This window comes from Mustela nivalis (genome assembly GCF_964662115.1).
Source record: "Mustela nivalis genome assembly, chromosome: 9".
In the NCBI taxonomy this organism is placed as follows: Eukaryota; Metazoa; Chordata; class Mammalia; order Carnivora; family Mustelidae; genus Mustela; species Mustela nivalis.
In genome coordinates, this window is record NC_139028.1 from 7846224 (window position 1) to 7859507 (window position 13284).

General features: G+C 45.2%; 1 protein-coding gene across 3 annotated transcripts in view; it reads right to left on the reverse strand.

Moving 5' to 3' along the window:
- Positions 1-12464, reverse strand: part of TRPC6 (transient receptor potential cation channel subfamily C member 6) — a 109827-nt gene extending 97363 nt beyond the window's left edge. The window contains exon 1 of one of the 3 annotated variants that reach the window (XM_082683353.1): positions 11735-12456. In XM_082683353.1, the coding sequence (XP_082539479.1) occupies positions 11735-11904 (170 nt within the window). In that variant the 5' untranslated portion in view covers positions 11905-12456. Of the gene's footprint in view, positions 1-11734 lie in introns of all 3 variants that reach the window. The other 2 variants (XM_082683354.1, XM_082683356.1) reach the window with 2 other exon arrangements.
- Positions 12465-13284: the final 820 nt, after the last annotated feature.

Here is a 13284-nt window from a genome sequence, read left to right on the forward strand (position 1 = left end):
TTCTCTTTGTGTTTGCCCGATACATCTTCTTTCCTCTCTTGACATTCAGTTTTTCCATGTCCTTATGTTTTAAATATGTCTTGTAGTTAAACGAAAAGCAGCCAGATTAAGAAAAATCTATTCTGTAAATCTGCTCCCCCCCGCTTGGTGAATTCTGTCAGTTAAATTTATTATCTTAACTGACATATATGGATGAGATACATATATATATATATCCTACTTTTTGCTTTGAATTTATCTTGCTTCTTTTTCCCTGCTTGCTTTCTTCCCAGTGTTTATTTTCCTCTTTCCCTTTATTTTCCCTCCTCTGGCTGGTGGAGTTACGCACTCTGTTTCTATCTTGTGCGTTCTCGCACAGGCCACCTTTGAATGTGCGACATACAGTTAAAGCATCGCCCTTCCCAAGCAACACCACTTCAGCATTTCCGTCTGGTAACTCCCTCCCCGCTTACAGGATATCGCTGAGTATTTTAGCTCTGGCCTTTGTTTACACCCACAACTAGAATGACCGTTATAGGAGAGCGGGTACTTTGGGCTACTCCAAAGGTATCCGTGTGCTCGCCGTCACTTCTTTGCTCCCTCAGATACCCTCCAAGGGAAGTTTCCAGGTGAGGACAGACTGTCCCTGACTCAGGATGGTTCCACTGACGCTTTTCGGACGTTACGACAGTGTGAGAACAACACACATTCAGTAGAAACCATACATTGAAGGTGGAATTCGGGGATTTTCCCCAGGACTAGCAGCATCTCTCTCACATACTGATCTATTCATCTCAACCATTAACTTACGAACGCTGTACTGCTTGGTCGTATTTTCACGATGCCTGCTCATCTCGGACAGTTTCTTTTGCTTGTTCACGTCAGGATTCCATCTTTATTCTTGGCATAATTCCTACAGTCATCGTATGTTCTTGTCATTAACCCTTATACGAGTTCCTTGAGCGAGTCCTACCTCATCTGTGGTTTCTGCTGACTCCACCTCAGGAGGGCTGTTTTCTTGTGTGAATTAGATAAATGCACACTCATGTCTGGGACCTCCCATTTGTAGAAAACCTAGCGGACCTGATTGAACTGAGAAGTCTCAAGTCCAGGGTGGTTTCCTGAAACTGATTTCAGGAATCCTGCCATTCAAGAGAACTCACTGTGCCACACTGCTCCCTAGCACGGTCCCACGTGTGTGCAAAGACAGAGTCTGGGTCTTACTCTCCTCGTTGTGTGTGAGCACAGAAATGCACAGTTTTATGCAGAATCTCGTCGTTTTGTTATAGGCTGACTGCCAAGGTAATCTATTGTACTACACCATTGGAGGCAGAATTTCAAAAAAGTTTTTCAAAACCTCATGATGTTCCAAAAAAGAAATCCAGCTAAGGGACAGTAAGCTTATTTAATAAGAAAATTTTTACCCTTTGGGAAATTTTATCCTGTAAAGTCTTGGGTGATCTGAAGAAGAACAAATTTACTTCATGTCTTCTGAAATTATGGATAATCCAAATCAAGAAGAAGGTCAATATTAAGATAGAAATAAAATTCTTTTGTTCTCTAGTTTAAATATAAAACCACTGCATCATATTTTAAGAAATAAACTAGAAAGGTCATTTTTCTCATATACTTTCTCACAAAATACTACATTACTTTCCTGACACTGTATCAAGCATGACATACAGACACATTATTTATTCTCCTCAAATATATCAGTAGAACCTGGTATATAGTAGCATTTGAGGAGGACTTAACTGATTCAAAATATAATATTTCCCAACTTATCTGATAATATCTGCTCATTGGATCCCAGGTAGAAAAATGAATGTTTAAATCTTATAGCTTTGTTCTTGGATTAATATGCAGCAATGGTTTTCTTGATTTTAGGTTTAGTTCTACCTCTGGTTTCCAGAGAGAATCTAAAGTACCTGAAACAATAGAATTATAAAATTCTGGGAAATTTTTTTATGTTATTCCTGGGCAATCCTCCTAGTAACTCTGATTTAGTGGGACTTTCATCATTCTTAGGGACTCTATATTTTAAAAGAACAATCTAGGAGATTCTGAGATACAGCCAGGTTTGCAGACCACGTCCTCACCCTCTGCTACATGAGTTCAGACAAGAGGCTGCTCATACATTCTCTGTGTTCACCTCACATAATGTGCAGCAGTCTTCCTTTAGTGAGCAGCTCTCTCTGTAATGATCCAGTAAGCGCGTCTCTGACTCTTGCAAGAGAAGGGGCTAAAGATAACTGCTCAGTCCCTCTGGGTGCAAGAGGGATTGTAAAACAATTTAAAATAACTGATCTGATCCAATTTTTAGAAGACAGATTGTAATGAAAATCAACTAGATGACTTTGACTACTGTAAGGTCTGTCCATGGCACGACCTAGCCCAAACAAAGTTATCAATATGTTATCAATAATACGCAAATTTCAGACCATTCTCACTTAGCCATGCCTTTCTCACTTTCTTGATTTTAAGCTGGATTATTTCATTCAAGGACTTAAGACTTTCCTAAATACAAAGTGTTTTGGTCTTGGGAAGTTCAGTTTTTTAAAAATTGTTTCCATTTAACTTGCATAAAAATTCAAGTACCTTTCCTCACACCAGTTTAGTAAAAACAAAAAAGAAAAATCCCCCTGGGTGTTTAGTCAGCACAATGAAAAAGAGAAAAAAAAAAAGAAATAGTTTATATCAATATTTTCTTGATTGTGGGATTATTAAAAATATGTAATAAACACTATTTTAGAGCTCAAGCATATGCCACAACACTCTTAGAATTCATCAACTGACCTGAACTGTAAGAGCATAAAACTCCAGTATTGCAGTGTTTCCGAAAAAGCGAACACCAAAAACGGTACCTTTGCAGCAAAGGCAACACCCTGAGAGGCCCAGAGAGAGAACATCGGAGGCAAGGCCAATCCACTGACGTCACTGTGCATGAAAGAAACAGCCATTCATTCATTCAACAAACATCCCAGGAGTCCCCCGTGACTGTTCACAGGCTTGGCCCCTGTCCTCAGGGAGGTGCCCTTCCGGCACGGAAAGAAGGACAGACAAGGAGGGCCAAAGAGAAACAAGCAAGCGAATAAACAGGGGCTCACAGAACCCGGCAGCTGTGAGCTCAAGTCCTGGTGCACCTGCTTGACGGGCATAAAATGGGAAGTTCCCTTACACTTTTGAAACCTCGGCTTCCTCCATAACAGATGGAAATCCCAGAACCTACCACACGGGTTTGCTGGGAGGATCGAGGTCGCAAACACAAATAAAGCAAAAGACGGTCACGGTCCTGTCCGTGTTTTAACGCCAGCTAGAGAATAAAGTTCAAACCCTGTAAATTCTGGACAGACCAGAACGAATGTCCTTGACCTTGTAATCTTTCCTGCCCCGTCGTCTCTCTCCCTGACCCAAACTCTAGCACACAGAACACCGGGAACTGTTAACTAAACCGTCTTGCTCCTGTAATTGCAAAGTCGTGTCAAGGGCCTCGCACCCACGGCTTCTGCTCCTCCACAGGCTCTTTGAGCTCTTCAAGGAAATGCTGGATCACTGTCGTTCTTTTTGGCACCGAGGACGAGTCTGTGTAGGAAAACATGGGCACTGAAGATTCTGTGTTGGAAAGTGACTCAGAAAGCCCTTTTCTGGATATGAAGGAACTTGGGGAGTTCTTTTTTTTTTTCTTAAGATTTTATTTATTTATTTCACAGACAGAGATCACAAGTACAGAGAGGCAGACAGAGAGAGAGGAGGAAGCAGGCTCCCCGCTGAGCAGAGAGCCCGATGCGGGGCTCGATCTCAGGACCTTGAGATCATGACCTGAGCCGAAGTCAGAGGCTCAACCCACTGAGCCACCCAGGAGCCCCTGAACTTGGGGAATTCTTTAACCAAATTTATTTTGTTTAGATTTCTTTATTTTATATGTGCATAAGAGTGACATATGACCCAAATCTGTATCTAATGAAGTATAAAGAGCGTTTCAATAGATAGAAAACAAAACTCTAACGTATAGTTTAATCAAAACTGTTTTTTGGCTTGTGTTTTGAACACATATAAAATATCAGGGCAGGCTACACAACTGACAGAACTCGAGATTCAAGGAAATATGGTGTCTGTGGGTCCCACATATGATGCCTGGCACATTAAAGGAGCTTAAACAAGTATTTGTTGAAAGCAATGAATGCATTCTGCAAAATGGAATACAGTGTCTGGCCCTGAATGTCCTTCCAAGAAAAGGTGTCTGCACAAAACATTCTCCCAGATTCTCACCGTGCCCAGGGACCAGCATCTCACCACTGCTGACCACCCTCCAGCCTACTCATGGCAAAATTCTTGTCCAAAAGAACTTAACATAGTAACAATAAAAACTAGTTTTATCTGTTACAGTGTATCTGCCTAAAAGAATTTCACAAAGAACTTTAGAAACATGTCACTTCCGGTTCATACCATAACTGCCAAGATGCTTCTCATGGGAATTCCCACGAAGGGATCTCTTCCCAATTTTGTGCAAGGGTTTCGAGCTACAAGCCAGAGCTACTGGAATTGAAAGATGAAACCTGTCTTGAGGAGACAGTGAGTCTTCACGTGGCTGTCCACACTGCAATTGCTTCTGACAATATACACTTTCAGAGGAATACCACGGATGATACTTTTAAAAACGACGCAGATCATGCTGTGGCATTGGCGTCCTCCCGCCCCCGCCCCGCGCATCACTGCACAGATGCAGCCTCACCCCCACGACAGACAGAAATGGAATAAAAGCAAGCTTCCTCTCTTGTAACCTCTGAGGAGTCATCCTTAGCTTGTGGGCCATTTGGTAAAATTAGTAAGTCATCTACAGATTAGTTAGGTTTGGGACATTCATGATTTTCCTTTGGTGACAAAGACTGGCAGTTTTTCAAAACCCAGCTTCCCTGTTTATCTGGATAAGCGGAGTCTTTGCCTGTCTTCCGTCCTCTCTCGGTCAGCTTCTAAGCATGTCATCTTCAGCAAGTCCCTTAACCTCTCTACTGTGGTATTTTTGTGTTCTTGTCAGTAAAATGGGAATTATGAAAGTGTGCATGTCATGGGCCTATTGAGTCAGGATGGAGTCGACTACTACCTCCGAGGCCCTTACAAGAGGCTCCCACACAGAGGCTGCTAAAGCCCGGAGCACACCAGCCACTGCCTCCATTACTGCTGTCCAGGGTTGGAGGCCAGCAGAGATGAATGCTCCAACAGACTAGTAAGCGAGTGAATGGAGAAGTAGGATATGAAGCTCAGGCCTCAGAGAGGGTGATTTCAGTGGAAAGAGAATGAGCACAGGACGACCCCCTCGCTTTGGGAGCTCGGAGCCCACCTGTGCTGTCTCAAGTCCCTGTGAAAAAGCAGAAGAAAGGATGCGTGTGCTCTCCAAGGGCGTGTGCCACCACGTCCCCAGGGGCCCAGGATGCTGAGTAGGGGCTGTGCACCACCCCCCAGCCCAGCAACTTAGTAACCGTATCCCAGCCGGAGCATGGCTTAATTCCAGCACTGACACTTATTAAATGGACGTTACGAGAACCCAGTGGCCACTCCACAGAGCAAACTACTACATGAGAATAACAGGCAGGGGAGGACCTGCTACAAGATAGGTATTCAAAGTTTTGAACAGTCCCTCAAACACATGGAAATATTTTCAAGAAACTCGTAGTAAACTGTGAATAGCTCTAGTTAACATCACTTCTCCTCTTGGTCTTGGCTGAGTGACCCGAATTAGGTAGAGAACAGTTATGCCACAATCACATATGCTGTTTGCGAATCTGTAACATTCATTTCTATCAGCCTGCTGCAGACATTCTGTAAGAAATGTGGTTCAATCCATTCCAATGGCTTAAGAGTCTTGAACAGCATACCAATTTTAGACACCAAAGTTTAACTGAAATTGGGCATATAGATGAGCCCTTCTCCCTGTACGGAAAGTCCCAGAAGATTCCTAAACAAAGAGCAATCACAAATGGTAATTTTATCCAACTGGATGCAATTATATTTAGCATATTTCATAAAAGAGGGGGAAAAACAAGGACGGACTCAAGAAAATGTTTTCCTTTTATGATTTGCTCTGTAGGAGGCAAGGATGAATTGCCTTATGACGTTACTTCTTATAACACATGGAACATAACTGTCTAGAAAAAAATGCAATGTCTTCTAGAGGTAAATAAACATTCTGTTACAGAATAAATGTGGGCCTTTCAGCACATCTGGCAGTAACTGCACAACCTGCAAAGATCACCCCCTTAAAAAAGTGCTCATGGTAATCATTTGTTATCAGCAGATGCTGAATATGTCAAACCAGGGGAGGTTTGGAAACAAAATGGGTGGTTTCTGTCAAGCACACAAACCCACCTTAAATGGGGCCTCTTGGGGGAAGCAACATGCGAAGGTGAGTTTTACATTGCCTTTTCCCCTACTAGCAGCTTCTAACCTGCAGACCCTTAACCAAAGTCTAGGCCTTTGCTTTGTAGTTCTAGATTCCATTTTTTCAAAGGTCGTAATGAATACTAGGATTCTCTCCGGCATCAAAGTCGCTGCATACAAACCCCTTTTTGTCTGTATTATAAAGAGATCCTGCCAGCAACGGAACACCAAAGTCATGTAAAACATTACATAGACAATTTCTTTTATGTTAAAAAAAAAAATCACAGAATTTACAAGCCACACATTGTAGAGCAGGTACCAAGATACACGGCCAGTACATTCCCACAGTATATATCTTTATTTTAGAACTTACTCCAAGTCCCTTGTATCTTGGCTCATTTTAAATATCTCCCCTTGCTCTTCATGTTCTGCAATTCCAACATGATGTGTTCATATGGTTTTAGTTTTCTAGTTTGAACTACTGATGTACTTGATCAACATGAGAATTCACCATTTCTGGAAAATCATTACCCATGATCTGTTCAAATGTTGCCTCTCCCTTGTTGTTAGTGTTCTCTCCTGGGACTGGCTATCTTCTTGTTCCATAACTCAATGATGTTCATATTTTCATTCTTATGTCTCTGCATTCTGGGTATTGTCATCAATTATGCTATCGTTAATCTGCATTTTAACCCTCCCCTTCAGTTATTTCAAAATTTTATTTTTCATTTATAGATTTTTCTATTTGCCTGTCTTTAAACAACTGGTCTTTTATTTTCTTCAGGTTTAATTTCTTGCTATATGTAGTCAACACTTTATTCACACCCATTTTACATTCTCGTTCATGTTGTTACATTATGTCAAGGGTTTTAGCTTACAAACTGCTGTTTTATCTCCTGCTGATTCTCCCCAGGGATCACATCCTCTGCCCACTCTCATCCGTTGAGAATGTCTGATCGTTTCCTTGTGCGTCTGGTCATGTATTACAGTGAGCATTTCTTCAGTGGGCTTGCTGTTTCCTTGAAAACCCTGGGCAGTCCAGATGATCGGTACCACTGCCTGGGCACAGCTTTGCACTTTACTCCTCAAGGGTTCTCAGGGGTATTTTTCAACATGAAGATTTCTAGGTCAGCAGGTGGTGTAAAAAACAACGCTGAGAAAGGGGAATGCTCCTACACTGTTGGTGGGGATGCCAGCTGGTGCAGCCATTCTGGAAAACAGCATGGAGGTTCCTCGAAAAGTTGAAACAGAGCTACCTATGACCTAGAAATCTCCCTACTGGGTATTTACCCTAAAGATACAAATGTAGCATTCCAAAGGGGCATGTGCACCTGCATGTTCACAGCAGCAATGTCCACAATAGCTAAACCATGGAAAGAACCTAGATGTCCATCAACAATGGATAAAGAAGATGTGGTATATACACACAATGGACTACTATGCAGCTATCAAAAGAAAAGAAATATTGCCATTTGCAATGACGTGGATGGAACTAGAGGGTATTATGCTGAGCGAAATAAGTCAATCAGAGAGACGAGTATCAGAAGATCTCTCTGATATGAGGAATTTGAGAGGCCGGGTGGGGGGTCGTGGGGGGCAAAGAGAAAAAATGAAGCAAGATGGGACAGGAGGGAGACAAACCATATGAGACTCTTAATCTCAGGAAACAAACTGAGGGTTGCTGGGGGGTGAGAGAGAAGGACAGGGTGGCTGGGTGATGGACATTGCGGAGGGCATGTGCTACATGCTAAGTGCTGTAAAATGTGTAAGACTGATGATTCACAGATCTGAACCCATGAAGCAAATAATATATTATATGTTAATTTAAAAAAAAAAAAAGCAAAAACAGAAACTGGCATGACACAGGCACAAAGAATCCAATTCTTAGCAGATCTCTTTCTCTCTTACTAACCAGGTTTCTCGTTCTCACTCATTGCTGGTGGCATTTTTCCAGCCTAACGTTTCATTAAGGATATGGCTTGCTTTTAGGCAAGAGGCAGGCCTGTTTCAGTCCTAGCTCCAGCCCTCATCTGGTAGGGGGCCTCAGCGTCATCTCTGTCCCGTGCAGGCATTCGACTCCAACCTCCGTGTTCATGCAGATGCTTAATCCATAAGGCAGCTACGACTCAGTTCAACACAGACTATACTCTCCCTTTTAACTGCTTTACTTCAGGCACATGCTCATAATCCTTTCTCACTGACTGACTGACTACAAAATTAGTTAATGTTCTGAAATCCTTTTAAACATTTTATCCAGTGTTACGAGGTATTTGTGGCCATAAAAATTTTTTAGATTATCTCAGTCTACTGCATTGCAAGAGGGTTTGTTTGGTTTTTTTTTTTTTTTTTTTTTTTTGCAAGAGCTTTTATCAACACTCTACTGTTTCATTATTCATAATCATTTAATCAATTAGTCCTTTCCAAGCTGAAGGTTAGTGGAACTGTATTTCAGTCAGATCTTGAGGAGTTAGAAACCTTTCACGTTATTTTTTCTGCCCAGGATTCTTCCCGTGTTCAGAAGTAACAGACAGGAGGCAAACTTTCACCTTGGAAGTGAAGTAAGTCTCCTGGCCCCTGGGAAGGACTAAGACCCTGTTCTGCTAGTCACCATCTCCAATTAATCAAAAGAGAGAGTACTAACTGATTTCTGACTAAATGTAGGGAAGAGAGAGAAAGGGAATCTCTTTTCACTGAACAGTATTTCGGAAGTTACCACTTAAACACTATTAAAGCCTGAAAATGTGCAACTTCTCTCAAGACAACTGGCCCTAATTTTCAATAGTAATAACCCCATGACATAAATAATATGGCCCAAAAATCTTTCCACATAAGGAAACTATGAAACAGAATTTTTTACCAAAAGTCATAGAATTTATCCCACAGAAATGGCAACTTGCAATAATCTGAGCTCTTCTAAGGGAAAAATCTCAATGATTTGAGAAAATGGTGATGCCCTCATCTCCAGTGCACTAATGATTGCCACTTTCACAAGTAACACACCTCCCACTCTGGCAACATAGAGAACACTGTTGACATCACAAGTCCGACTGTGAGGAAGGGCTTTTTTGTACTCTCTATCAGAAGGAAGTGACTTCCCTTAGCTCCTCTCCTACATCGTAGGTGTGAAATGCTGTGCTGTTGACTGGTCTAAAGTTTGTACTTGCTTGATTATTCAGCTGGAAAAAAACCCAGAAAACCTTACCAGAGCACACAGTGATGAAAAGTAACCGTAGAAACTTTTGGAAATAACAGATTTAAACAAAACTAACAGTCTGGAATACGGTTCACTCTATAATTAATGATCGTTTCTTTGCCACGATAGGGAGTGTTCATTAAGAATAGAAACACCTTAAAAAGGTCATCTCTGCTGCTCTGGTCTACATATTTGAAAAGCTCTGACTCCTCAAGTGAGAGAGGAGAAAGCTTATTCTCTGGAGAGGAGGTGATGTTAAGGAGCTACATCAATAAGGCGGTGGGTCACGTTCGAAGAAAGCCGTGGGAGACGATGTGGAATTACTACTTCTCTTTATCTCTCTCACTCCTAATTTACGACTGCAAGTGTCAAAAATCAGATTATTTTTCTCAACACAGTAACAAATAATTATAGTACAATCAGGTGAAAAAAAATTAAAATTTTCTCTACAGGACAGCCTGATTGTTAAAAAGCAACATAGCTCTTAAAAGCTGCTTACTTAGCTACACGTGACACAACCAGCTACCTGGACCTCAGGCTTAGTAGGTCTCAAGTCTAAGCCAATACAAAAAATTCACTTATGTTTTAAACATATACCCTCAGAGCATGTTTGAAAATAGCAGTTTTCAGAATATCCAGGATTGATTTATTTTTCTTCCTCTCTGTTTTTCTTGGCATGTATCTCCTTGCTCCCCAGAGTGTGGTCCACGCACTAGCAGCATCTCAGAGGTAGTCAGATACACAGAATCTTGGGCAGCACCTAAGTCCTACTGAATCAGAATCTGCATTTTAACAAGATTTGGGGGAGGGGGGAGTTATTTCATCTGCCCATTAACGTTTGAGCACTATGCTGTAAGACATAGAAATATTCCCTAATTCAATGTCAAGTATGAGATTTCTTTTGTGGATGAAAATGTCATGGAATTAGACAGTGATTTTTTTTTCACACCTTTGTGGATTTATTAACCACTTATCTGTACAATGTAAACGGGTGAACTCTATGGTATGTGAAAAAGATTATAATTTTTGAAAAAGGAAGAAAAAGTAATAGTAAATGCTTTCAAGTCGTACAGCAGATAGATGGGTGGAACGAATTCCAACTTTTTTCTTCTATCTTGGGAAAAAATTAGATGCATCATTTCTTGGGGCTCACCTCTTTCTGAGAAAGGGAACACACCAGATCTTCACTCTGGGCAGACCTGACCAAAGGTTTGCAGGAGCCTGGCAGTGGGGGGTGGAATGGGGAGAGGAGCGCTCCCCCCACCCACGCCCACCGCACACGCTGGAGCTGCGTACCGAGCGGGCTGAGAGCTGCTTTCCTCGGGAAACCGCGTGCGAGAAGAACGTCAGGGACCCGCACTACCCAATCGAGGGACGTGACAAAGAGGCAGAAATGCTATCTGCCAGCTGCCTGCTCGCTCCCCGGAGCGTGGGGGGAGGGAAGGCTTCTCCCTCATTCCACCCTCTGCCCGCCCCTGCCAACCCCCAACCTCCCCCCGCAAAAGAAAAACCAAAAAACCTCCAGATTCTTAAATAAAATCCCGTATTTGCTACGAGTTCCCCGCAAACGACCTCGACACCCTCGCCTCCACAGCTGGCAAGTCTCCCGCACCCCCTGGGCGCCCCTGGCGAACAGCGCCTGGCTCTCAGGGTGAGAAAGCTTCCCGCGCTTCCCTGTCCCCGACCTAACCCGGTGACTGGGGGCCGGGTGTGCCGGGCCAGGTCGCCCCTCCACTGTCACCCGCCCACTTGTGCGGGGTCTGGCCGCGGGAGGGCCCGAACGCGCCCCGCGAGGGCAGGGGCAGGCCCCGCGGAGCGCGCCAGGCAGCGCCGGGGACCCTGAGCCGGGTGGCACTCTCTCCCCCAGACCCCGAATCTCGCAGCCCAGCCCGTGCCAGTGCCCGTGGCGCAGAGACAAGGGATCTGAGCGGACGGACAGCCGCTGGGGCTGGAGACCAACACCTGCCCACCGTTGAAGGGGTCAGTACCCCGAGGACACGCTCAACGGGGCCAACATATCCGGGTGCGCTCACCAGCAACAAAACCTCGACGCGCGCGCCCTCCGCTTGTTCGGGGCCCAGCCCAGGCTCGCACCGCCCGGGGAGGGACACGCGTGTCCGGACGCGCGCGGCCCCGCCGGCGCCCCCCGCCCGCCCGCGCCCCCCCGCCCGCGGCGCCCGCACTCACAGGCAGGGGTAGTAGCCGTAGGCCGGCCGCGGGGGCTGAGGGCAGCCGTCGTCTCCAGGCTCCGAGTCCAAGAGCAGGTAGTCCTGGCTCTCGTTGCGCCGCGCGCCGGCCCCGGCCGCCCGCCGGGGAGAGCCGCCCCTGCGGGGCGCGAACACCGGGCTCTGGTTCATGGCGCGAGCGCCCGGCCGGCGGAGGACCGGCTCTCACGAAAGGCACGTCGGCGAGCCGGGCGGGCGGGTGCGCGGAGACCCCGTGCGCAGGGGTCGGACTGGCCGCCGGCAGACCCTTGCGCCCCGCACCACGCTGGGGCGGGGGTCGTGGACGTCCGCGGTTCCGAGCTCTGCGAGCAGCTCCCCGGCCGGCCGGGGGAGAAGACACCACTCAGGGGCCACCGGGGGACCTGGCTTGAGCGCGTCCGGCGAGGGGACCCCGCGGGGAGGGGGCCGGGGCTCCGGGGCGGAGCGAGCTCGGGCGGGGCGGCGGGCGCAGCGGCGCGGCCGAGCGCAGAGCCGGGCACCGGCTGAGGAGATGCCGCGTCCCCCGAGGCTCCGGCCTCGCTCCCGCCGGCCTCTCCCCGCGTCCAACTGGGGGTCCCCGCCTTTAAAGGGATCTGAACCGGCCTCCAGAAGTCAGCCGGTCTGGCCGCCAGCACTTTCGGGGCCGGGATAACCCAGAATAGGCGGAGCCACACGCGCGCGCTCCTTCCTTCTTTCCTTTCTTTGCTTTTCCCTTTTCTTTTTCCTCTTTTTTTTTTTTTTTCCTTACTTTTTCCTTCCTTCCGCCCTTCCTTCCTTCTTTCTTTTCTTTGGTTCTTTGATCCTTCCTTCCTCTCCCGCCTCCTCCTTCCTTGCCTCCCTGCCTCTTTCCCTCCTCTCTCTTTCTCCCCTCCTAAGTCTGCTTATTTGCAAATCATGCAAATTGAAAACTTTCTAGGAAGGTTCCTTTAAGATTAGAACCAAATAAACTTGTTTTGGTTTTGTTTGTGTTTGTTTTAAAGGACAAGAGACTGTTTCTCCAGACTGTCTTCATTTTCTTTGGGCATTTTCTCTTCCATTTCCAACCCCTTAAGTTATTGTAACTCTTTACTTTAAAATGAGCAACGTTCTGTGTTCCCAACACCAGATGTTCCCAGTTCCCCAGCAAACCAACAAAAACAGGCAGGCATTTTCTGATGATGTGATAAAGGGGCCGGCAACCTGCTTACTTCAGAGAAAACCTTTCCTTCCATCACTGCAAATGCTGAAATTATTTCTCTGCCAGATGTTTCCTACATTTCTAAACTGTTTTTAATTTTAAGATTTCATCTTAAATTCTGATTTAATCTTCACAGATGTGAGAACTTAAAACTTCTCAGAAAAGATGAATCATTATCTCTAGTAGTTTAAGAAGTAGTCAATTAGGAATCCACTGATTCATTTATTCAACAAATATTTAATCAATGCCAACTGTGTACCAAGCACCATTTTGGGATTCAGAGGCAAATTAGCCTGATAAGGGCCCTGTCTGCCGTCACAGGGCTTTCATGGAGGAAAGGGAGACAGATTAAGCAA